The sequence below is a fragment of the Crocuta crocuta genome, unplaced genomic scaffold (assembly GCF_008692635.1).
Source record: "Crocuta crocuta isolate KB4526 unplaced genomic scaffold, BGI_CrCroc_1.0 scaffold116, whole genome shotgun sequence".
NCBI lineage: Eukaryota > Metazoa > Chordata > Mammalia > Carnivora > Hyaenidae > Crocuta > Crocuta crocuta.
The window spans coordinates 2,254,848-2,281,059 of record NW_027531562.1 but is presented as its reverse complement, the minus strand read 5'-3'; the positions used below and the strand labels follow the sequence as shown (position 1 = coordinate 2,281,059).

The window sequence follows — 26,212 nt, the reverse complement described above, 5'->3', positions numbered from 1 at the left end:
TTGATAGTTTGAGATACTTTGGTCTAGTTAAATACTCTCAGTATTTGTATTAACTGTCCATTTCTATTTACCTGTTGAACTGTGTGAACATTTTAAATTTGTTTTTGGAAATAAAATTTGATAGATTTCACAGGAGCATGTTGAAACTTTATGAAAAATTTTATTTAATTCTAAAATCTTGCTAAATTTGTATGAAATTCCATTTTAAGGAACAGGTTTTGGGGAACAGTGTAATAGAAAGCAGGTTGTTTTAAAAGTTGTGAGGGAGTTGTAAAGTCAACAACTTGCTTTAGTTATCAGCAAAACATAGCCTCCAATCACAGAAGGCAAGAAAATTGAGGGAGGGGAAAGGACTAGTATTTCTTCAAACTTATAGGAAGAAATAGAGACAAAATGCACATTTGGTTAGTAGGAGCTTAGTTTAAAGTTTGTGAGACATTATATTAAATTTTGTATGTAGTTATTTTAATTGTGATATTTGTCTTAAATTTTGAAATCCTCTTCGATTTATAACAGTAAATCATAAGAAGTCTTTATGGTGTTTTCCTAAAATACATGTTACGTTGTTAATGTATGTCCATGTGCTTTGTTATGAACATCTATAGTATGTATATAATTTAATGTGTAATTCCTGATTAAGTTTTGTCCTTTTTCTCCTCTTTCTAGGAAGATGATCCTTCTGATCTTGAAGACCTCTCTGCACAGAAATGAGGGAAATACAAAGAACCAAATATAGTTCTGAACTTTCGGATCTGTATTTTGAGATGATTTTATTTTCAGAATGAGAAGTATATCTGGTTATCTTTATGAATGTAGAGACATGAGAAGAGAGTTATGATGGCAAAAAACAAAGAGCCTCGCCCCCCATCCTATACGATCAGTGTAGTTGGACTCTCTGGGACTGAAAAAGACAAAGGTAACTGTGGAGTTGGAAAGTCTTGTTTGTGCAATAGATTTGTACGCTCAAAAGCAGATGAATATTACCCAGAGCATACTTCTGTGCTTAGCACCATTGACTTTGGAGGACGAGTAGTAAACAATGATCACTTTTTGTACTGGGGTGACATAACACAAAATGGTGAAGATGGAGTAGAATGCAAAATTCATGTCATTGAACAAACAGAGTTCATTGATGACCAGACTTTCTTGCCTCATCGGAGTACGAATTTGCAACCATATATAAAACGTGCAGCTGCCTCTAAACTGCAGTCAGCAGAAAAACTAATGTACATTTGCACTGATCAACTGGGCTTGGAACAAGACTTTGAACAGAAGCAAATGCCTGAAGGGAAGCTCAATGTAGATGGGTTTTTACTGTGTATTGATGTGAGTCAGGGATGCAATAGGAAGTTTGATGATCAACTTAAATTTGTGAATAATCTTTTTGTCCAACTATCAAAATCAAAAAAACCTGTAATAATAGCAGCAACTAAATGTGATGAGTGTGTGGATCATTACCTTAGAGAAGTTCAGGCATTTGCTTCAAACAAAAAGAACCTTCTTGTAGTGGAAACATCAGCACGATTTAATGTCAACATCGAGACATGTTTCACTGCACTGGTACAAATGTTGGATAAAACTCGTGGCAAGCCTAAAATTATTCCCTATCTGGATGCTTATAAAACACAGCGACAACTTGTTGTCACAGCAACAGATAAGTTTGAAAAACTTGTGCAGACTGTGAGAGATTATCATGCAACTTGGAAAACTGTTAGTAATAAATTGAAAAATCATCCTGATTATGAAGAATACATCAACTTAGAGGGAACAAGAAAGGCCAGGAATACATTCTCAAAACATATAGAACAACTTAAACAGGAACATATAAGAAAAAGGAGAGAAGAATATATAAATACTTTACCAAGAGCTTTTAACACTCTTTTGCCAAACCTAGAAGAGATTGAACATTTGAATTGGTCAGAAGCTTTGAAGCTAATGGAAAAGAGAGCAGATTTTCAGTTATGTTTTGTGGTGCTAGAAAAAACACCTTGGGATGAAACTGACCATATAGACAAAATTAATGATAGACGAATCCCATTTGACCTCCTGAGCACTTTAGAAGCTGAGAAAGTCTATCAGAACCATGTACAACATCTAATATCAGAGAAAAGAAGGGTAGAAATGAAGGAAAAATTCAAAAAGACTTTGGAAAAAATTCAGTTCATTTCACCTGGGCAGCCATGGGAAGAAGTTATGTGCTTTGTTATGGAGGATGAAGCCTTCAAATACATCACTGAGGCTGATAGCAAAGAGGTGTATGGTAGGCATCAGCGAGAAATAGTTGAAAAAGCCAAAGAAGAGTTTCAGGAAATGCTTTTTGAGCACTCTGAACTTTTTTATGATTTAGATCTTAATGCAACACCTAGTTCAGATAAAATGAGTGAAATTCATACAGTTTTGAGTGAAGAACCTAGATATAAAGCTTTACAGAAACTTGCACCTGATAGGGAATCTCTTCTACTCAAGCACATAGGGTTTGTTTATCACCCCACTAAAGAAACCTGTCTTAGTGGTCAAAATTGTACAGACATTAAAGTAGAGCAGTTACTTGCCAATAGTCTTTTGCAGTTGGATCATGGCCGCTTACGGTTGTATCATGATAGTACCAATATAGATAAAGTTAACCTTTTCATTTTAGGGAAGGATGGCCTTGCCCAAGAACTAACAAATGAGATAAGAACGCAATCCACTGATGATGAGTATGCCTTAGATGGAAAAATTTATGAACTTGATCTTCGGCCAGTTGATGCCAAGTCGCCTTACTTCTTAAGTCAATTGTGGACTGCTGCCTTTAAACCACATGGGTGCTTCTGTGTATTTAATTCCATTGAGTCACTGAATTTTATTGGGGAATTTATTGGAAAAATAAGAACTGAAGCTTCTCAGATCAGAAAAGATAAATACATGGCTAATCTTCCATTTACATTAATTCTGGCTAATCAGAGAGATTCCATGAGTAAGAATCTACCAATTCTCAGGCACCAAGGGCAACAGTTGGCAAACAAGTTACAATGTCCTTTTGTAGATGTGCCTCCTGGTACATATCCTCATAAATTTAATGAAACCCAAATAAAGCAAGCTCTAAGAGGAGTATTAGAATCAGTTAAGCATAATTTAGATGTAGTGAGCCCAGTTCCCACCAGTAAGGATGTATCAGAAGCTGACTTGAGAATTGTCATGTGTGCCATGTGTGGTGATCCCTTTAGTGTGGATCTTATTCTTTCACCCTTCCTTGATTCTCATTCTTGTAGTGCTGCTCAAGCTGGACAGAATAATTCCCTAATGCTTGATAAAATCATTGGTGAAAAAAGGAGGCGAATACAGATCACAATATTATCATACCATTCTTCAATTGGAGTAAGGAAAGATGAACTAGTTCATGGGTATATATTAGTTTATTCTGCCAAACGGAAAGCATCAATGGGAATGCTTCGAGCATTTCTATCAGAAGTTCAAGACACCATTCCTGTACAGCTGGTGGCAGTTACTGACAGCCAAGCAGATTTTTTTGAAAATGAGGCCATCAAGGAGTTAATGACTGAAGGAGAACACATTGCAACTGAGATCACTGCTAAGTTTACAGCCCTGTATTCTTTATCTCAATATCATCGACAAACTGAGGTCTTTACACTGTTTTTCAGTGATGTTCTAGAGAAAAAAAATATGATAGAAAATTCCTATTTATCTGATAGTACAAGGGAATCAACACATCAAAGTGAGGATGTTTTTCTACCATCTCCCAGAGACTGTTTCCCCTATAACAACTACCCTGATTCAGATGATGATACAGAAGCACCACCTCCTTATAGTCCAATTGGGGATGATGTACAGTTGCTTCCAACACCTAGTGACCGTTCCAGATACAGATTAGATTTAGAAGGAAATGAATATCCTATTCATAGCACCCCAAACTGTCATGACCATGAACGCAACCATAAAGTGCCTCCACCTATTAAACCTAAACCAGTTGTACCTAAGACAAATGTGAAAAAACTGGATCCAAACCTTTTAAAAACAATTGAAGCTGGTATTGGTAAAAATCCAAGAAAACAGATTTCCCGGGTACCTTTGGCGCATCCTGAAGATATGGATCCTTCAGATAACTATGCGGAACCCATTGACACAATTTTCAAACAGAAGGGCTATTCTGATGAGATATATGTTGTCCCAGATGATAGTCAGACTCGCATTATTAAAATTCGAAACTCATTTGTAAATAATACCCAAGGAGATGAAGAAAATGGATTTTCTGATAGAACCTCAAAAAGTCATGGGGAAAGGAGGCCTTCAAAATACAAATATAAATCTAAAACCCTGTTTAGTAAAGCTAAGTCATACTACAGAAGAACACATTCAGATGCAAGTGATGATGAGGCTTTTACCACTTCTAAAACAAAAAGAAAAGGAAGACATCGTGGAAGTGAAGAAGATCCACTTCTTTCTCCTGTTGAAACTTGGAAAGGTGGTATTGATAATCCTGCAATCACTTCAGACCAGGAATTAGATGATAAAAAAATGAAGAAGAAAACCCACAAAGTTAAAGAAGATAAAAAGGTAAGTTTAATTTATAAAACTTTACTACGGTTATGTTTATGAAGATGTTTGTTTTTGCCTTTTAAAATACATATTTTTTAAGGTAATTCAACATTATTGAGAACGTAGGCTGCCTTATGTTATTCCATAAATAATTAGCTCTTTTTAATTTTTAAATATTTTTTGAGGGTGAATTATTTTCATTACTTTTTAAATTTCATTATTTTTTACTTGTGCCTTCTTGAGTGTAGAAGTTTGAATTCATATTCTTTAGTATAATCATTCTAGGTGAATATGTTTATTTTCCTTATTAGAAACCCAGATATAAAGTGATTTTGCTCCTTTTTGTTTGTTTTTAAGCATCATTTATCTTTCTGCCTTCTAGCAGTTTTGCAAAAATTAATTTGATATACCAGTCTCACACAAAGATATTACAATATAATTAATAATTTGTAATATTGGAAATTATTTATAATTTTGGAACTTACAGTCCTAGGAAGCTTCTTTGCGGATGGTGGTTTACTGCCTAAAGACATGCAAAAAAGGTTTCTGAAGTTTGAATTGTAACATTCTGACCAAATAGCAATGCAGTATCCATTTTCAGTACATAATAGTTTACCTGATGGTATTAAGCACTAAAAGCTTAAATATATATGCTATTAAAATTATAATTAATAATTTTAATTAGATCTTTATCACAGTACTCTTTATCTGGTACTCTGACTCTTGAGTGTGCGTAAACTTCATTCAAGGTTTTTATGGTTTTAAGATAGTCTTTTCAGCAGGCTTTCATTCTTCGTATTGGTAATTTCTTCATCAGTTATGTCCATCTTAATACACATTTACTACAGGTATGACACATGCTACTAACTAAAGATCTTTAGCATCTTTCATACTCACCTGTTAATCACTAGTTCTTACTACACATTTTATCACTGCCAAAAGACTTCAGCATTTTTTCTTCCTTATGTTATTAAAATTACTTTATGCTTATTAACAAAAATGAAGCATTTACTGTCTTTCTATTGTAAATTGCTATTGTGTGTATGTGTTATATTTCGTTTTGATCATAATTTTACTTAATTGTTTTGGTAACTTTTTATTATAATGTCAACTTAGAGAATAGTTGCAGGAAGAATAAAAGCTTTTGTATATTTTTTACAGAGATTTACCAGCTCTTTACATATTGCCCTGTTTCCTTGATCTAGTTGGTGTGTGTGTGTATTGAGGTTTATTCTTTTTGAGCCTTTTGAGATTAAATTGGTGATGTTGGACTCTTTCTACCATTAAGTACTTCATAAGAAAAAGAACATTCTCTTAAATTAGTAACAGTACAGATACCAAAATCAGGAAATTTAGTGACGGGACAGTACTATTATTTAATATACAATCTTATGATCAAACACATAGATTTTCAACATCTGTCTCAATAGGTTTTTTTTTTGTATCTCCCCACTATTTCTAATTTCTGTTTAGTTGTAATAATAATGTATACATATTTTTTAACTTTTTTACTTAGTTTTGTTTTTCCATATTGCTCTGTAGTATTTCAGTTAATATCTTTACTTATTACATTGTTTCCCATTTAACAAGTTGTTTTAAAACTGGGTGGTGTAGGCTTCCAGGTTTTTAATTTTGCTATCATTTTTTATTGCAGTGGCCAGTTTACATGAAAGATTGTTCTGTTTGAGAGAGAGAGTGAGCGAGCATGCACAAGGGGCAGAAAGAGAGGGAAACTTAGAATCTGAAGCAGGCTTCAGATTCTGAGCTGTCAGCACAGAGCCCAGTGAGGGGCCCAAACCCATGAATTGTGAGAACCTAACCTGAGCTGAAATTGGACACTTAACCAACTGAGCCATCCAGGCACTCCTCAGTCTTTTCTTTAGGATAACTGTATAACAATTGAATCACTAGATTCAAAAGACTTAAATGACTCGATACTCATTATTACTGTAGTTCTTTTATAGTGTTAATTTCTTAACTCTGAGCACTGTGTGAGAAAGGAGTATACCAAATTTGTATTTATATTCTGAAATTTTAGCACAGCCCCAATTCCAATTAGTTTAGTAATAATAATGGTCCTTGAATTGAATTAAATGTTTCTCATACGTGATTTGTCTTACATAGTCACTTAACTATACACATGGCCCCTGACTTAAGATGGTTCCAACTTACAATTTTTCACCTTAATGATGGTGCAAAAGCAGTAATACATTCAATAGAAACCATACTTGGAATTTTGAATTTTGATTTTTTTCCTGGGCTAGTGAGATGTAGTAGGATATTCTTGTGATACTTGGCAATAGTAGCAAGCTGCAGCTCCATTCAACCATGCAGTCATGAGTGGTAAACGACCATTCTATGCCCATACAACCATTCTGCTTTTCACTTTCAGTACAGTATTCAGTAAATTTCAAGATATCCATCACTTTATTTATAGTGTAGGTTTTGTGTTACATGATTTTGCCCAACTGTAGGCTAATTTGTTTTAAGCACATTTACAGTGGGCTAGGCTAAGCTATGATGTTCAGCATGTGAAGCATATTAAGTGCCTTTTTGATTTAATGATATGTATTTTCAACTTCCAATGGGTTGAGTGGGATAGAACCCATCCAGAGTTCACGAAGATAAGAATTTTACTGATTCTGATATCAGAATTCCAGGGTTCATTGTTATCATGATTAATATAGGATTTTATTGTTTCTTTTTTCGAGATATATAAAGTAATGGTGGTATTTACAATCACCACATCTGAAAATCACTAAATACAGTAATTTGTCTTTAATTTTTATTATTATTCTACAGAGAAAAAAATGGGCCTAGATTCTCTTCTGCACTTGCAATAGTTCACGTGTTTGATTCCACTCAGTTTTTTGTATAATGTACCTCTTTACATTTGGTGTCAGTCTTGTCCTCATTTCTTTTGAAGTGGTGCATTGGCTTTGAGTCGTATTTATAATCTGCTTTCAGTTGACTTAACTCACAGTAGTTTCAGCTATCTTAACCTTTAGAGGTATTTTAGAATTTCCTTGTACTTTTTTTTTTTTTAAATTTTTTTTAAATGTTTTATTTATTTCTAGGAGAGAGAGAGACAGCGTGAGCAGGGGAGGGTCAGAGAGAGAGGGAGTCACAGACTGAAACAGGCTCCAGGCTCTGAGCTGGCAGTCAGCACAGAGCCCGACGCGGGGCTCGAACCCACGAACCGCGAGATCATGACCTAAGCGAAAGTCGGACGCTTAACCGACTAAGCCACCCAGGCGCCCCAGAATTTCCTTGTACTTTTATATAACATTGTTTTACTTTTTACATTCATGTATTACGATATTTGAACTCTAAGAAAATTGAAGAAATTTTTTTCTTAGAAGTTTTTAGATCTGTAAATAATTTATAAATCAGGGGTCACTTAAATGTTTAGTTTCTATACCTGTGGTCTTAAAAAGATAAACACAGGTTACAGTGAAATTTCATAGAAACAGTGTTGGGCCACAGCTTTGCTCTATGGATTTGTATGTATATATGCACAGTGAATGCCTTAGCTCACTCCAAAGCTAACTTTATATAACAGTTATCCATAGTATTTTTTTTTTTTTCAAGCAAGACTGGAGCACTGTAGTGCAACTTAATTTGCCCAAAAACTATTTTCATTGAGTAAGCCGTACTTGAGTAATTGTTGTCTCATGTTTCTGTTAAGTAAGCATTCACTAAAAACCTGCTAAATGCTTAAAGTCTGTACAGAAAGCTGTTAAGGATATAAAAAATTGTAGACACACATCCCTTAAAGAGTTTACATGGTAGTTTGAGAGACCATAACCTTGTGCTTGGGGCAGTGTTAAGAAAGTACTACTAGAACAATTAAAGGAAGCATAGTATAATAGTTAAGAGCACTTGGTTTGTTGGAGCCAGACTTCTGGAATTTGAATCCAGGCTCTGCCATTTACTAGCTGTGTAAGTGTTTAATCTCTCTACACTTCCAACTAGGAAAATCGAGATAAACATACTTTTTTTAGGACTGTTATGAGAAATCTGTTCATATGTATTTATAGCAGTGCCTGACACATTAGTAAATTTGTTAAAGAATGTACACTATTTAGTGATAGTATTGCTTAAATATAAATATCAAAGGAACACAGACTGAGATATACCATAGAGTATGTAGTTATTTCACAAAACCTCATGAAGGAAAAGGTAAATCACCATTTTGGGGTATTTTGATTGGCTTTGAAGAAGGAGAAAAGATATTTTAGGTGGAGAAAATCATTTTTAAAAGGCATAAAATTGTTACTAAATAAGGTGAGAGATAATAGGATACTGCCTTTATTTTGGGGATATTGTGAAATAGCATTGTATTTAATAAAAATCTGCCCAAAGGTAGAAAGCTGATATACATACTAAGTTTATTTTTATTTTTTTAAGGTTTTATTTTTAAGTAATCTCTATATCCAACATGGAGCTCGAACTTAGAACCCCAGGATCAGGAGTCACATCATCTACCGACTGAGCTCCCTTACATACTCATTTTTGAAGTTCTAGAGCTACAGAAACCAAATGAGAAATCAATAAAGCTAGAAGTTGATTCTTTAAGAAGACTAGAAGAGTAGACAAATGTCCTGCAAGACTGATCAGAAAAAAAGAGAAAGCATAATTAAATACTGCGAATGCAAAAGGGAACATGATCACAGATCAGATTTTAAAATAATAGAATATTGAAGCCTACCTGTGTGGCTCAATTGGTTAAGCGTCTGACTTCATCTCAGGACATCATCTCACAGTTTGTGAATTTGAGCCCTGTGTCACACTCTGTGCTGACAGCTCAGAGCTTGGAGCCTGCTCCAGGGACACAGGAATTCTGTCTCCCTCTCTCTCTGCTTCTCCCCTGCTTATCCTCTCTCTTTCTCTGTCCCTCAAAAATAAACATTAAAAAAAATACTTGAAAAAAAAGTTGAGACTACTATCAACAGTTTTATGTCAACACACTTGAAAGTTTAGAAAAAATTAACAAACTATTAGAAAAATATAGACAAGAAAGTTTTGAATAATGCCGTAACAATTGTTTTGTTTTGTTTTTTTTAAGAAAGAATGAATGCATTGGGGGGTGAGAAGGAGAGGGGAAGGGAGGGAGGGACACAGAGAGAGAGAGAGAGAGAGAGAGAATGAATATTAAGCAGGCACCATGACCGGTGCAAGCATATGTAGGGCTCAATCTCACGACCCTGAGATCATGACCTGAGAGAGAGAGAGAGAATGAATATTAAGCAGGCACCATGACCGGTGCAAGCATATGTAGGGCTCAATCTCACGACCCTGAGATCATGACCTGAGAGAGAGAGAGAGAATGAATATTAAGCAGGCACCATGACCGGTGCAAGCATATGTAGGGCTCAGTCTCACGACCCTGAGATCATGACCTGAGCCAAAGTCAGGAGACAGATGTATAACCAACTGAGCCACCCAGGTGCCCCAGTCCCATAACTGTTAAATAACTTTTAAATAAGTTCTATCTTGGCTCAGATCATTTTATAGGAAACTTCTCAAGAAAGTCTCCTTGAATCGTTTCAGTCTTCTACAGACTATTGTAGAAAACAGCGTAAATATATTCTTTTTTTTTTTTAATTTTTTTATTTGGGGGGAGAGCGCAAGTGGGGGAGGGGCAGAGAGAGAGGGGTACAGAGGATCTGAAGCAGGCTTTTCAGTGACAGGCTGACAACAGTGATCATGATGTGGGGCTCAAACTCATGAACCGAACTATGAGATTGTGACCTGAATTGAAGTCGGGCGCTTAACCAACAGAGCCACCCAGGTGCCCCAGCATAAATACATTCTTTCATTCTCTTGAAGTCATCTAGTTTTTTTTCAGAACCAGATAAGGATGGTATAAGGAAGGAAAATTATAGTCCTGTTTTCTTAGGAGTATACATGCAAAAATCCTAAATGAAATACAGGTCTCAGACCCTTGACTGCCGTTTTGAAATCCAACAACTTCTGAAAACCAAGTTTTTTGTTTCTGTTACTGTTTTTAAACTTTGTGACACAATTTGATTTGACCTGCTCTTAGTTGCAGAATCTGATTTGAGGCTATTTTTAATCATTGTTTATCTTATTTAGAGTAAATATCCATACAGTTTAAAAATATTAGTGTATTTGAGTACAGGGTACTGACTCACAATTTAATGGGATTACATAATTGACATTTTTTGTACTGTACAAAATGGCTAATGACTATTAAAACATTTTTCTCAAGGGTTTTAGATAAGGCGTTTTAGACATATAATAGCAAAAAACTTCACAATATATGAAAGGCATTTTACTAAATTTAACAAATTCATAGAAAACTATATTATGAACAGATGAGAACCTTAACTTGAAAAAAGGTATCTACAAATAAACAATTGAAGTCTGCAACAAATTCTCCTAAATGGGAAAATGGACTTCCTTTTCAACCAGGAACACGATAATGTACACACTGTCACGACTTTATTCAGTATTATGTGGAGATCCTGGTCAAAGCAATAAAATAAAAAAAATAAACGGACGAATATTAGAATGAATGAAGCAAAATTATCATTATTGGCTGATGTGATTGTGTAAAAGCGAAAAAGGATCTAGAAGTAAATTAGTAATAGAAAAGTTAACAGAATAGCTTGATAAATACCAGTAACTGAAAGTCAGTTGGTTCTCTGTATATCGGCAATAAAGAACTAGTAAAAATAGAGAAGATACTGCTTACAGAAGCATGATAGATTATCCAGTGCTTGGGAGTAATTACTCCCAGTAGTAACATGTGCATACCACTATGTAGAAAGGTATTGAAAAACAGTGAAAAAGATCTCAATAAATGGGGAACTCTAGTGCTTTCCTATCCATGAATATAGCATATGATGAAGTCATTGCTCTTCAGATTAATCTCTCGATTCAGTGTTTCATTCAGAGTGTCAAGGTTTTTTAGGTTACTTCACAGTGTTTCTAACCCATATATGGAAGAATAAAGAGCCTAGAATAGGACACTTTTTGTAAAAAGTTTATTTTTGAGAGAGAGATAGTAAGAGAAGGCCAGGGAGAGAGAATCCCAAGCAGGCTTTTTGCGTGAACCCATGAATTGTGGTATTACCTGAGCCAAAACCAAGAGTGAGAGGCTTAACTGAGCCACCCAGGTGCTCCTAGAATAGGACACTTAAGGAAAAAGGCAGAGGTGGAAGTGGTGGTGATGGGTGTATGTGATTATTTTATCAGATAATATAGAAGTTTAACTTGTAAGACTGGTATTGGCACAGAGATAGGCATATTGATCGATAGAATAGAATAGTGCACCTCAAAATATACAGTCTTCTGTCTTGGAACTGTTAGTCCAATATGGTAGCCATGGGACTATTGAAATGTGGCTAATCTAAATTGAGATGTGCTGGTCTAGAGGGTGAGCAAAGGCCTCCCTATGAAGTGTCATTTTAAGTCACATCTCATGGGACTTATCCAGGAGAATAATTGAGTGGAAGGAAGACTATTTAATGCTGAATGAATAGAGTGTTCCTGCTGAGAGGGAATGTGGTATGTTCTTTAAAGAAGCCTCTGTTACTGGCATTAATCTAAGGAAGGTACTGGTACACTTTCTGTAGAGACAGGTAGTATTTTAGGCTTTGCAGATAATGTAGTCTCTGTTACAACTGCTCAGATCTGCTGTTGCAATAAAAGCAGTCATTGACAATATGTAAACAGAAGAGTATGGCTCTTCAGAAACGGAACAGGCCGGATTGCCGACCCTTAGTTCTATGGGAAAGTATAGTACAAGGAGACACTCGGAGAGTTGGGACTAGACTCAAGAGTTGGGACTAGACGTAGACCTTTTACCTTGTTAGACATTTTTGTAATTTAGCTTTGAAGTGATAAGAAACTAGACAGTGGATGGATTTGAAATCACTTGGTTTCTGTGTGGAGAATGGGTTGAGTGATGGAAGACCAATTGGCTTATTACAGTGGTCTAAACTCTGATGAAAGCTTTGAGTAGTTGGGGTGGGGTGGGAGAGTGGTGGCGGTGGCGAGAATGAGATAGATTTGAGAGTACTTAAAATCCCTAAGATTTGATGGTGTGTTGTGTGAGGAGCAAGTGAGGATGGTGAACGAGACAGGAAAGGTACCTTGGTTTCTGCCTTGTGACAGTGATGATGCTATTTGTGGTATAGAACATTAGAGATTTACGAGGTTTAGAGGGGGAGTGGAAATTATAACTTTGGTTTTAGAGTTCAAGTGGAGATGTCAATTTGGCAGTTAGCTATACCATTTTGCACAGGAGATAACTGAGTTGGAGATACATATTTAGGAGACGCTGAAGTAGAGGTGGCAGTAGATGAAATTGACCTTGGGAAGTGCAGAGGAGTGCCTATCAGGGCCTTGAGGAACTCCAGTGTTGAATTACTAATCCATAATCCCATTTATTACACTGGATTAGTTTCTGAGTTCATTTTTAAATTAAGTACTCTTAATGAATTCTGAACCCAAGTTTATACATTGCTTTTTTTTTTTTTCCTATCTAAGAAGAGAGCTCATTCTGTTAAATTCATTCTTTGATTCTAAGTGGGAGCTCTAGTCTTAGGAACCCTTTTTCGGAATCCTTAATACCTGAAAAATTACAACTTTGGGGCATTAGTGGCATCTAAGGAAGATCTGTTTCTCTTAAACTGGGCATATTTGTCATTCCTGCCAATCAAAGAAGACTATTGTCCTTTATTCTGTACTTCAAAATGAGTTTAGTGTTATGAAATCAAAACTTTTTAAGACATTTATTTTTTTTATTTATTTTTTATTTTTATTTGTTTCTCGGAGAGAGAGAGAGAGAGAGAGAGCGTGAGCAGAGGAGGGTCAGAGAGAGAGGGAGTCACAGACTCTGAAACAGGCTCCAGGCTCTGAGCTGGCAGTCAGCACAGAGCCCGACGCGGGGCTCAAGCCCACGAATCGCGAGATCATGACCTAAGCGAAAGTCGGACGCTTAACCGACTAAGCCACCCAGGCACCCCAAGACATTTCTTGATTGCAGCCATCCGAATTACTTTGTTTAGATTATATACATAAATATTTCTACATATGAAATCTCAACAATACTGTATACGTTACTTAGATTTTGCAGTCCATTACAGTGAAATAAAGAAGTGCTGGTTGCGACTACTGAATTGATTTCATAACTTACAGGTGTTTGAAACAGTGCTTTAAGACAGTGAACTGAATGAGAAATTTGAGTTGTATTGGTAAAATTGCCAGTTTTTAACACACTTATTCAGTGAAATGAAGTATACCTGTGATCAAGCCAGTTTGGTTTTTCTTCAGTATCTATTTCAGTTCTGCTAGCTTGATTCAGACTGGAAATAGTAAACTATTTGTTGAATTTTATGGTGCATTAGAATGAGTTGTTATTTTGATGATTTTTCATTTTCAGCTTCTTTTAATATTGTTTTCCTATCTTGTTGCCAGGTCCTGAATCTTTTCATCTTTTTATTTATATTAGCAACTACCAATTCCTCTTTTATTCTCAAATGTTGCTTTTAGTCTGTATTCTTTTCTCTGTATTTTACTGCTCCTTTCTTACTAAACCTGATTCTCAGGTAATGTCTTAGAAGATTCTGCTGCTTTAGCCATTGTAGTAGGGTTTGGGGAAGAATACTAAAATAGGTATGCTACCTTTAAAGAAACCAGAGGTAGAAGTCTATGTATGTATTGAGTCACCAAATTTTAATTTAATATTAATAAATAGTGAATTGATACCTGCTATTAATAGTGTAGACCCTTTTGAATATAATAAATCTTAGGTTTAGATTTTACTTCGGACTTGTAGAATCTGCCTTTATTAAAGAAAATACTTTTAAAAATATTGTTAATCAAAAAGTGGTGGCCAGAATTTTTTTCTTGATTTACAAATTGTTCATTCCAGATATAAAAATAATGAGATATATATCTTCATTGACTTTTTTTTGTCTGTATCAAAATGGATTAAGTTACAGGGAAGTTTGCTTTTCACTTTGAGTGTGTATCCCTTAACTTCTTGACAGTTAATTTGATGAAGTGTTGTATTCATATCTGAGAGAAACTGAAATTCTTTAAAGAATTTTAATTAAGGCCAAATAAAAGTTGAGTGCTGTAAAGTTTACTGTAGAAAGAACGATACTAGCAGATCTGATTGAGATAGAATAGGCATAGACTTTGTTTAATGAGCAAGTTCATTTAACAGAGTCTAGAACTGCTTGGAAGTTTCAGATTTTCTATTTTTTTACCTATTTTGGGAGAGTAACTTAGATTTGTTGTTGGCAGAGTATCCATTGTATCCATTATTATCTTGCAGATATTTCCTCAGGGGAGAGTGTGGGTCACTCTTGTAAAGGTAATATATTCAGAAGAAAGGGAAAACTGCTTTCCCAGTCTCCTCAGTCAGCATCTTTTCTAGACGGTGTATCTTGATTTGGGTCCTATATCCATTTGTAACCAGGGAACTCTGGCCAGCAGAAGGGAATTTATGGTACTGAATATAGGCCTGAGCCCTTTTCCCTAGAGCTCTGGGTGGAGTTGCCTTCCCCCCAATTTGGGTAATTTGTTAAGGGATGAAAACCATAATATCTGTTACAGGGAAGATTTATATCTTGTTTATAATTAATCTTTATGGTCTGGTACAGTATGTTGACTATTGTCATTTGAAGTCAGTATGAGTATGTGGCTTTGTTATTTTAGTGATGAAAAAGAACCCTGTGTGTGTGTTTGTGTGTGTGTTTGTGTTTAAGTAATTACCATTTATTTTGACTTAAGGAAACTGTCATATTCAACGAGCATCTTATTGAATATCTGCTATGCTTGAGCATTGTTTGAAGCTAAGGTTACAGGAATGGATTGATTATGGGCTCTGCTCTCAAGGAATTCAGTGAAGTAAAATTTGCTGTTGAAAATTAAACGTTTTATACTTTGAGTGAGATTTAGCAAAACTTAACGATTCTTTAATATCTCCATTCTCATTTGGAAAGCATTTGGTGAGGTATTTTTTAGTAACCATTTCAATTTCTTTCTTATTGGCTACTGTCTAAATTGGTCTGTGCCTGATTAGTTACATGAAGTTCCTAGAATTTCTCATAAAGCTGGTGGCGTTTTGGGTGCTGGGTACATCAATTTATGATATTACATAGGTGTGGATATATTATATATTTCTGTTTATATTTTACTATTTGCTATTTATTTTTTCTCTGATGTCCATTTGGCCATGCTTTTTAACTTTTCAAATTCATATTGAAAAGTAACTAGATAGGTCAGGTTTGGGTTTTTTTTAATGTTTGTTTATTTTTGAAAGCCAACATAAATGGGGGAGGGGCAGACAGACTGAGGGAGACACGGAATCTGAAGTAGATGACAGGGCCTGAGCTGTCCATGCAGAGACTGATGCTCGGCTCGAACCCACAAACTGTAAGATCATGACCTGAGCCGAAGTTGGACGCTTAACCGATTGAGCCCAGATGGGTCAGTTTTTAAAGTATATTTATTTTACTCATGTGTTCTAATGAGGCTTAATTTAAATAATTATGTCATTGATGTGCTTGTTTTTATTAACTTAAATGCAAATGGAAGGGCACCTGAATGGCTCATTCGGTTAAGTGTCTGACTCTTGATTTAGGTTCAGGTCATGATCTCCCGGTTTGTGAGATTGAAACTCCAAGTCCTGCGTTGGACTTTGTGCGTTAGCTTGGAGCCTGCTTGTGATTCTGTCCCTCCCTCTCCCTCTGCCCTTCTTTCATCTATGCTTATTCTCTCTTTCTGTAAAAAAATAATAATATATATATAGAGAGAGATAAATTTAAGAAAATTAAAACAAATTTATTTCTCCAGTGTTCTTTCCAAACTTTTTTCTTTGCTTTCATAGCAGCATATTTTGAATGTTTAGCAAAAACTGGCATAGCACAAATATTGAAATTATTAAAAAAAATTTTTTAATGTTTAATTTTGAGAGAAAGAGAGACAGAGTGTGAGCAGGGGAGCGATAGAGTAAGAGAGGACACAGAATCTGAAATAGGCTCCAGGCTCTGAGCCATCATTACAGAGCCTGATGTGGGGCTCAAACCCATGAATGGTGAGATCATGACCTAAGCTGAAGTCAAATGCTTAACTGAGCCACCCAGATGCCCCAATATTGAAATTATTCTCACTTTCTAATTTTATTCATAAAGCTATAGTTTTATGATTTCTAACTCTGTAATGTTTTCTTGTCATCTCAGCTGATGTTGTAAAGGAGTCCTCAAGTAAAAAGGACTTAATTTATGACCGTGAAAAGAGAAACCCCAAAAAACTGCTTTTTGAAAATAGTAATTTTTGATGTTTCCAATTTTTAGGAACAAAATATAAGTATGACAAAAGTGATGTTGTGAGTGTATCTAACTTTGTCCATCGGGAAGGTAAACTTTGAATATTTTGTGTAAAGTAATTGTTTTGAACTTCAAGGGAATTGTTCTTAGCCTTTGAAAATTTGAGGAAAGGTTTCCCTGGAAAAATGCATATTCACAAAATTTTACTAGAGTTTTAAGGGTTTCATATATTTTCTAAAGCTGTGGACTCTAGCTTAAGAACCTCTGTTGATAATGAGGAAGGATGAAGATGCACTGAAAAATTTTTTCTTTATCTATTGATGCTCTGATTGGCAATCATTGGACTAACAGTACCTAACAGATTAGTTGTGAAGCAAAAGGAAAATCAGTGGTTTTAAGAAAGAAGTGCGGGGGGCTGCTGGGGGACTCAGTCAATTAAATGTCCAACTCTTGATTTCGGCTCTGTTCACGATGTGGAGCCTGCTTGGAATTCTCTCCCCCTCTCCCTCTGCCCCTTCCCTGCGTGCGCTTCTGCTTCCTCTCTCAAGTAAAAATTTAAAACGAATTAAGTGGTGGCTATATTAGAAAACATTTTCATGTGAATACAGTTAAAAATATGTATTTGAGGAAACTGGGAGGAAATCCACCCATTATTCATTTGAATAGCTAGATGTTTTGCTAGGACCCTCCTAAGATGATTCCATGTTTATTTTTTGGTTGCTGAAGTTGTTAATGGCATTAACAAAATAACAGGTTTATGTTGAAATGCTTTGTAGGAAGATGGCATCTTCGAGATGAGTCAATGCTAGAAGCCACTTTGTCTTTTAGTATGTACAAGAACCCAGACAACATTTATTTACCCTCAGTTACTGTCTCTTCTCTCTTTTTGCCTGGCATTAACTTAAAGGGTGTGATAAAGGGTGTCACAACATCCCTGATTTCCAAAGTGTGTTTGGACTTTCAGCAAGCACCTACAGCTTTTAGAGACTTTTTAAAAAAGGATTGACTAAGCCTTTAGGGAGTCCAGGCTTCCATTTAAGGCTTTTTTTCTCTTTTTCCCTTTCCCTTTTCCTTTCCCTTCTCCATGCCAAGAATGGAGCCCAACATGGGGCTTGAACTCATGGCCCTGAGATCAAGACCTGAGCTTGAGATCAAGAGTGGACATTTAACTGACTGAGCCACCCTAAGTCTTCTTTCTTATACTGACATAAGTGTGTGCTATGATGTAATACTTACTCCTTTCACCTAAAATAATCACTTTGTAGTAGTTTTATCACTTCATAGCTTGTTTTTTCTTACTACACTGTAAGCTTTTAGAGGAAAGTTCTGATGATCATTCTTCTTTATGTACCTTACAGTAGTGTTTCTCAATCTTGAGTTACATATTGACCTTTTTAAAAGTTAAAATTCTCAGACTTCCCACAAATCTATCTGTAGTATCTCCAAACTTGAGTCCTTCTTCCTTGTTTTTATTAGCCTAGCACAATTGTTCTCAACCAGGGTCAGTTTTGCCCTCCAGGGTACATCTGGCAAAGTCTGGAAACATTTTTGGCTGTCACAACTGGGGTAGGGAGTTGCTACTGGTAGCTATTGGGTGGAAGCCAGGGATTCTGCTAAACATCTTAATGTTTGTGGTGATCTCCCACAAAAAAAAGTTATACAGCCCCAATTGTCAATAATACTTAAGTTGTGAAATCCTGTGTAGCAAAATGTGGTCTTTAAGGAAATTCCTCTGAGATTCCAGAAGTCAGTCCTACAAGGCATGTTTGTACCTGCTCATTATGAAAGGCAAGATTTTCCTCATAGGTCATAGATTTTACTTCCATCTCCTTACCATGATTGGATGAGAATGTATTTTCAGGAGGGAGCTACTATGGGCCAAAGCTATTGCTGTTTATCCTACTTGGCTGATCTTTATTCTGCTATAAAATACATTGCTTGCATTTCATTGTCCTAGTCTTTTTTTAAGAATTTTTAATGTTAATTTATTTTTGAAACAGAGGGGCAAAGAGGGAGGGAGACACAGAATCCAAAGCAGGCTCCTGGCTCTGAGCTGTCAGCACAGAACCCAACACGGGGCTTGAGATCATGATCTGAGCTGAAGTTGGACCCTTAACTGACTGAGCCACCCAGGCACCCCCTTGTCCCAGTCTTAAATTTGTCATCATTTCTTAGTTGGATTATTACAATGATCTTTTCTTTCTTTTTTCTCCCTCCCTCTCTCCCTCCCTCCCTTCCTTCCATCCTAGAACATGAGCAGGGGAGAGGGGCAGAGAGAGGGAGAATCCCAAAAAGGCTCCATATTTAGCACAGAGCCCAATGTGAGGCTCAATCCCATGACCTTGAGTCATGACCTGAGCTGAAATTGAGTCAGTTGCTGAACCAAATGAACCACTGCAATGATCTTTTTCAAAATAGTAATTTTAATATGAGATAGTTGTACATTGACATGCTGTTGTAAAATAATGCCAAAAGATCTCATACACCCTTTGTCCAGTTTCCCACAAATGTAACATCTTGCAGAAACTGTAGTAGAATATCACATTCTACTACAGGATATTGTACACATATCTACTACCAGGATATTGACACTAATACAATTCACAGACCTTAGATTTCCCCAAGTTTACTTGTACTTGTGTGTGTGTGTGCGCGCGCGCGCATGTGCACGCGTTTATTTAGTTCTTTGCAGTTATTAACATGGGTAGATTTGTATAGTGACCACTGCAAGATGCAAAACAGTTCTATCATCAACAGATCTCTTCTGTTGTCTTTTTATAGCTACACCTTTCCCCCTCAATCCCATCCATAACCCCTGGCAGCCACCAAGAAATAGGATCATACCATATGCAACTTTATGGGATTGACTTTTTTTTTTTTTAGCACGATTCCTTTGAGTTTCAGTCAAGTTGTTACCATAAATCAGTAGTTAGTCTTTTTTTTTTTTTTTCCTGAGTAATATTCCATGGTGCGGATATCCTAGTTACTTGACCTCTTGAATGATATCTGTTGTTTCTAGTTTGGGGCTCTTATGAACAAAGTAGCCATAAACTGTAAAGTTTTTTATATAAATACAAGTTTTCATTTCTCTGGGATAATGCCCAAGAGTTTACACTGGGTTATTGGTATTTTCATATTTAGTGTTAGGAGAAACTACTAACCTGTTTGTCAGAGTGAGTGTACCATTTTAGATTCCCGTTAGCAGTATGTGATGGATCCAGTTTTTCCATAGCTTCATTAGCATAGGTGGTGCAGTAACTTACTAAGTTTTTATGTCTCCTGTTTACCCTTGCATCACTCTATTGTTTTATGTTGCTTTCTGAGGGATAATACTAAAATAGAAGTGCCTAATCTCTCTCCCTGCAAAGTATATTTTGTAGCCTTTGTGTAAAGGTCAGATTTTCTTTGGGACCTACCTGAACCCATTTGCAGTGTGGCTCTTACCTTCCTTTCTATCCACATTATTCATTCTGGCACATTCCAGGTGTACTTAAATAGGTGCAAAATAGATACAAAACAGTAACTATCTTCAGAGTTATTATGACAGTTAAGATTATACGTGTAATATTACCAAGTACATAGTATATAGTAAGCAGTAAATAATTGGTAGTTTCTAGTGATTTCTGAGTTCTTATGCCAACATATGGTAGGCACCCAAATGCTCACATGAGAAAATGAGTGACGTACAGACCGGATTCTTTCTACATTCCTGAAATATTCCAGACCTCATCTCTTCCTTTTGAAGTTTGGATTTAAGCCTTGCATCCAATTATTTTGACACTTAATCATATACTATTTTGTATGTGCTGTTAATTAAATGACAGGTGGTAAGATTTTTTTCTTCATAATAACCTATTTCTTGAGAACATTAACCTTACTTCCACTAATTTTTATATCTTGCACAATACCTAGCATGATGCTGTGTACATGGTGCTCAGTTCTTATACACTATTGAAGGTACATCACCTTATATCCAAATGAATTCCTGTAGAGTTAGCTGTTTAATTCTTGTAATTTTATGATGTGTAATAATTTTTCTGTGGGAATCCTGATTTTATAGCTTAGGTACACCCATATAGTGACTTCCATAGATAGATATGAAGAATTAGGTATAATGAAACTTTTCCTAAACTGGTAAATACACCAACAAACAGTACTTTGTGTATTTATTAACAAATCTTACATGGTAAAGACTTTATTTGGTTCCTATTTGTAATTTTGTGTGCTTCTGTCAGTGTTTACTGAGCATCTATCATGTGCTAGCTATTTTGTCAGTACAGGTACCAAAAAAGGGAAACATGGACAATTTCTCTCTAGTATTTTGGAAGTCATGCCAGCAGGGCTTCATATGCAATTGCTATGGAGGGTAACGGAAAAGGCAAAAATCAAGATTGACTCCAAGATTTGTGGTCTAAGCAACTGGGTAGATTTACTGAGATAGTGAAGACTAGGGTGAAAGGTTCAGACCAAAGGGAACCAAGATGTCTGTTTTGTGCTTTTCATGTTTTATGTTAAAACATCTATGTTGAATCCTAGTGAAATTATAAAAGTTAGGTGTATGAATCTGGTACTAAGAAGAAGAGTTGTCAGAATGTAAAGGGATTTAAAACTAGGGATTAGATGAATTCACCTACAGGTAGAGTGTAGTGAGAGAAGAATGGAGAGCTCAGAACTGAGTTTGAGTAAACCAGGAAGAGTTGTTGGCAGGTGAAACTGAAAAAGGAATCCTTTGAGCAAACAGTAGTGAAATGGGAGCCAAGAGAGCAAGTGTGTAAGGAGGAAGTAGTCAGGAAAGAATGTTACTTAGAGCTCAAGAAGGATGAAGAGAAATTTTTCTTTTTCTTTTGATAGTATCGAAGTATCTGATCTTGACAGGCAGTTAGAGTGGAAGAGAAAACCAGATGGAAGGTTGGAGAGTGAATGGGATGTGATAAATAGTAGATGTAAATGGCATCTCCAAGATGTTTTTCTGTAAAAAGGAGTAAGGCACCTGAAACTAATATATAATGCTGTATGTTAACTAGAAATAAAGTAATTTAAAAAGCCAAGAAAAAGAAAAGGAGCAAAAATTGGGGTAATAGCTAGAGGTCAGTGTGAGATCAAAGGAGTGTTTTCATGTTCGTTTTCAAAGATGACAGTTGGGGGTACCTGGGTGTCTCAGTCAGCTAAGCCTTGACTCGATTTCTGCTCAGGTCATGATCTTACTTTTTTCATGGGCCCTGAGTCAAGCTCCGTCCTGAAGGTGCTGTGCCTGTTTCCATCTCTCTCTCCATCTTTGTCACTTCCAGATGCATGCATGCTCGCTCTCTCTCTGTCAAAAATAAATATTAAAATAATTTTTTTAAATAAAAGTGACAGGTATTAGAGAGTATATGTTCAGAAGAATGACCTGAGGAGGGACAAATGTTAAAGGAGAGAAGTGATAGAGAATTAGTGTTAACTCTTTGTATGGTTCAGAGCATTTAGCTTTGAAGACCACTGCAGTGTTAACATTGCTCTTAAAAAAGAAAGTCATTTCCTTTCCTTTTATTTTCAAATTTTAGAAGTCCCTTTGTTTAATGGCATGTGTATAATTGGGTTTAGTTTTGTACCAAGTCTGAGAACCTTTTATAGCTGATCTGATTCAATTTATGTTTATTTTTGTAAGTGTCAGTTTGCTTTTTTCTTGTTTCTTTTTATTCTACATTAGTAGGGGTAAAAAAGGATAAGAAAGAAAAATGAAGGAACTGTTAGTGTGCTACTTCTTTTTTTTAAATACCTATTTATTTTTGAAAGAGAGCGAGCGTGCAAGCGAGCATGGTGGGGGAGGGGCAGAGAGAGAGGAGACCCAGAATCCAAAGCAGGCTCCAAGCTCCAAGCTGTCAGCACAGAGCCTGAAGTGTGGCCTGAACCCACAAACTGTGAGATCATGACCAGAGCTGAAGTCAGAAGCCTAACCAAATGAGCCACCCAGGTGCCCCATGTGCTACTTATTTTTATAATTAAATATATATTGAATCTGTATTTCACTTTATCATTTTTACCTTTTCTAATGGTCTATCTTAATATTCTGTCATGCATTAGCATAATTACATGAACTCTTATCTTTCCCCCTTTTAGGGTATGTTGCTTTTGGTTCTGGCCTATTGTCCAATTATTTTTACATTTTGTAGCTTTAGCCACAAAATTGTAGATGATGTTTTGTTGTTAAAGCCATACCACTGTAACTTCGAATTAGTTTTGTGTATTTAACTATATACAGTGTTCATTTTTCCATAGCATAAATTCTTCACATATAAGTTCTTTAATATCAGTGCTGTTCATCATGTGTTTAAAGTTTTTTAGGAGTTTGTGCTATAATTTAAATACTAATTATTATATATTTGAGAACTTTAAGAAAGGTTATAGTTGGTTGTTACACACATCTGAATTGGCATACTAGCTAAATAAAGAATTCTTGACAATCCTTTTCCCTTGAACATTTCTATAGGTGACTCTTCTGACTGCCTAGTTTTCCTGAGAACTTTAAAACTGCCCTGTTTTCCCTGTACTGTTGGTTCTTGATTTCTTCTGCCTGGATGTTTTCAAGATTCTTTGAAGCTTACGGAGTTGAATATGATCTATCTGTAACTTGATGGTTTATTCCTATTTTTATCTTTCTTAGTACGTGATGAGATCATGTAATTTAATCTACATTTGTGTTCAAGAGATCTCAAATCCCTTTGTACTTTTCTCTTTTTTACAGGCAGTATTCTAGATCTTTGGAGTATGTTGATGAACAGAGCAGATAAAAACCCTTGCCACTCACCCTCCTACACTGTTGGTGGGAATGTAAACTGGTACAGCCCCTCTGGAAAACAGTGTGGAGGTTCCTCAGGAAACTAACAATAGAACTCCCCTATGACCCAGCAATAGCACTGCTAGGAATTTACCCAAGGGATACAGAAATGCTGAGGCATAGGAGCACATGTACCCCAATGTTCATAGCAGCACTCTCCACAATAGCTAAAACATGGAAAGAGCCTAAGTGTCCATCAACAGATGAATGGATCAAGAAGATGTGGTTTATCTATACCATGGAATACTACATGGCAATGAGAAAGAATGAAATCTGGCCATGTGTAGCAACATGGATGGACCTTGAGGGTGTTATGCTGAGCGAAATAAGTCAGGCAGAGAAGGACAAATATCATATGTTTGCACGTATAGGAGGATTAGGAGGAACTTGATGGAGGAACAAGGGGGAGAAGAAGGGCGGAAATGGTGGGGGAAAGGGAGAGAGGCAAACCATGAGAGACTCTTGAATGCTGACAAAAACTGAGGACTGATGGATGTGGGGGGAGGAGGGGATGGGCATGGAGGAGGACACTTGTGGGGATGAGCACTGAGTGTTATGTGGAAACTAATTTGACAATAAACTATTGGTAAAAAAAAAAAAAAAAACCCTTGCCCTTGTGTGGAGCTGAAATTGAAGCAGGGGGACATCAAAAAATAAAATAATAATAATATGACAATACATGAGTAAAGTATATAGTGTTGTGGGTATAAACAGCAGTATAAGAGATTGGGAATACTGGGCAGGAGCTAGAAGATAGGCATTAAAATTACAGTTTTTAATAGGGTAGTTACATGTAGGCATCATTGAGATGGTAAAAGGAACAGCCAGTATAAAAGTCCTAGGTCAAGAGTGTACCTGATCTTTTAAAACAACAAGTAAGCCATATGGCTAGAAGAAGAGAGTAAATGATGAAGAAAGTAGAGGAAAATGAATCTGTATAAAGAGTCTGAGTTCAAGGCATACAGATTGTATATGGCCTTATAGGCTGCTATTTGTGGAGCTGCTATGATTCTGGCTGCTTTGCTGAGAATGGTCTGCGGGGATGGTGATAGAACCAGGGGGATTGGATTGAAGCTGTTGATCAAATAATCTAGATGTATGAAATGATAGCTGTAAGAAATAGCTAGGTTCTATATCTAATACATTTGCTTGACAGTTGGAAGTAGAGTATGAGAGAAAAAGAGGGAATCAAAGATAACTCCGAAGATTTTTAGCCTGAGCTACTGAAAGGTTGGAATTGTTGGTATCTGAGGGTTAAGGCTGCAGTTGGGGAGCATTTTAAGGAAATCATCAGAAGTTTAGTTTTGTACAATTTTTTAATGTTTGTTTATTTTTGAGAGAGAGCGAGCGAGCACATGCAGGTGGGGAGGGGCAGAGAGAACAGGGTACAGAAGGTCCAAAGCAGGCTTTATGCTGATAGCAAAGCCCCAAATCGGGACTCAGACTTCTAAACCATGAGATAGTGACCTGAGCCAAAGGCAGACGCTTAACTGACTGAGCCATCCAGGTGCCCCTAGATTTGCACATATGGAGATGGATATCTTTCTTAGAAATTGAAGTGAAGTTGTCCAATACAGTGTTGCAAATGAGTCCAGAGTTCAGGAGAAAGAGCTGAGCTGGAAGTTATTTGGGTTATCAGCAGTGGGATGACAATATGAAGAGGGCAGGTATAGATGTTAAGAAAAAAAGATGATCAGGCCTGGGGTATTCACAGCATTAAAAGGCTGGCTAAGAGGGACCAGCAGAGGAAACCAATAAGGGGAAAGTGAGTGAGATCATAGAGGTGGTCTGAAAGTCCAGGGAAGAGAGTGACTGCTGAAAGGTCAAAGTAGGTTAGAGTTGGGAACTGTTGCAAAACGATCACTGGTGACTTTGATAAGGGCAGATTTAGTGGAGTAATGAGGGTGGGTGATAGACTAATTTGAGTACATAAAAGAGGGAGTGAAAGGAGAGGAATTGGAGGCCTCTAATATATATGACTTCTGCAGGATTTGTCTGCAAGAGTGTCATTATGGGGCAAATAGAGGACGATTGAGACTTTTTAAAATGAAAGCAAAAGGGGCAGGCACCTGAGTAGCTCAGTCGGTTGGGCATCCGCCATCCCACTTTGGCTCAGGTCATGATCTCATAGTTTATGGGTTCAAGCCTAGCATCCAGCTCTATGCTGACAGCTCAGAGCTTGGAGCCTGTTTTGAATTCTGTGTCTCCCTCCTCTCTCTGCCCTTTACCTGCTCTTTCTCTTTCTCTCAATAAATAAACATTTAAAAAAAAAAAAAAGAAGAAGAAGCAAGAATGTTTTTTGGAGTGTGTCGTAGGAGTGATAACAGTAGACAAGGGATCTCTGATGATGTTTTTCACTTCTGATCTTTTCAATTGAATCTTTTACTAAAGAGGTTTTCATTTCTTTAATGGGTTTTTTCTTCCATTAATTTACAGTTTTGCTTCCTTTTGTCTCATTTCCTTGATTTTTTTTTTCCTTCCAAGAATCCCATCTTAAATTTAAGAGAATAGAGAAGATCAGATTTTCTTGTGTCCTGGATGGGTTCTT

General features: G+C 36.4%; 1 protein-coding gene across 2 annotated transcripts in view; it reads left to right on the top strand.

Moving 5' to 3' along the window:
- The first annotated feature begins 669 nt into the window (after positions 1-669).
- The window catches only part of ARHGAP5 (Rho GTPase activating protein 5), a 67,150-nt gene continuing 41,607 nt past the window's right edge, over positions 670-26,212 (top strand). For both annotated transcript variants that reach the window (XM_077772749.1, XM_077772748.1), the window contains exon 1: positions 670-4,554. In XM_077772749.1, the coding sequence (XP_077628875.1) occupies positions 835-4,554 (3,720 nt within the window). In that variant the 5' untranslated portion in view covers positions 670-834. The remainder of the gene's footprint in view (positions 4,555-26,212) is intronic.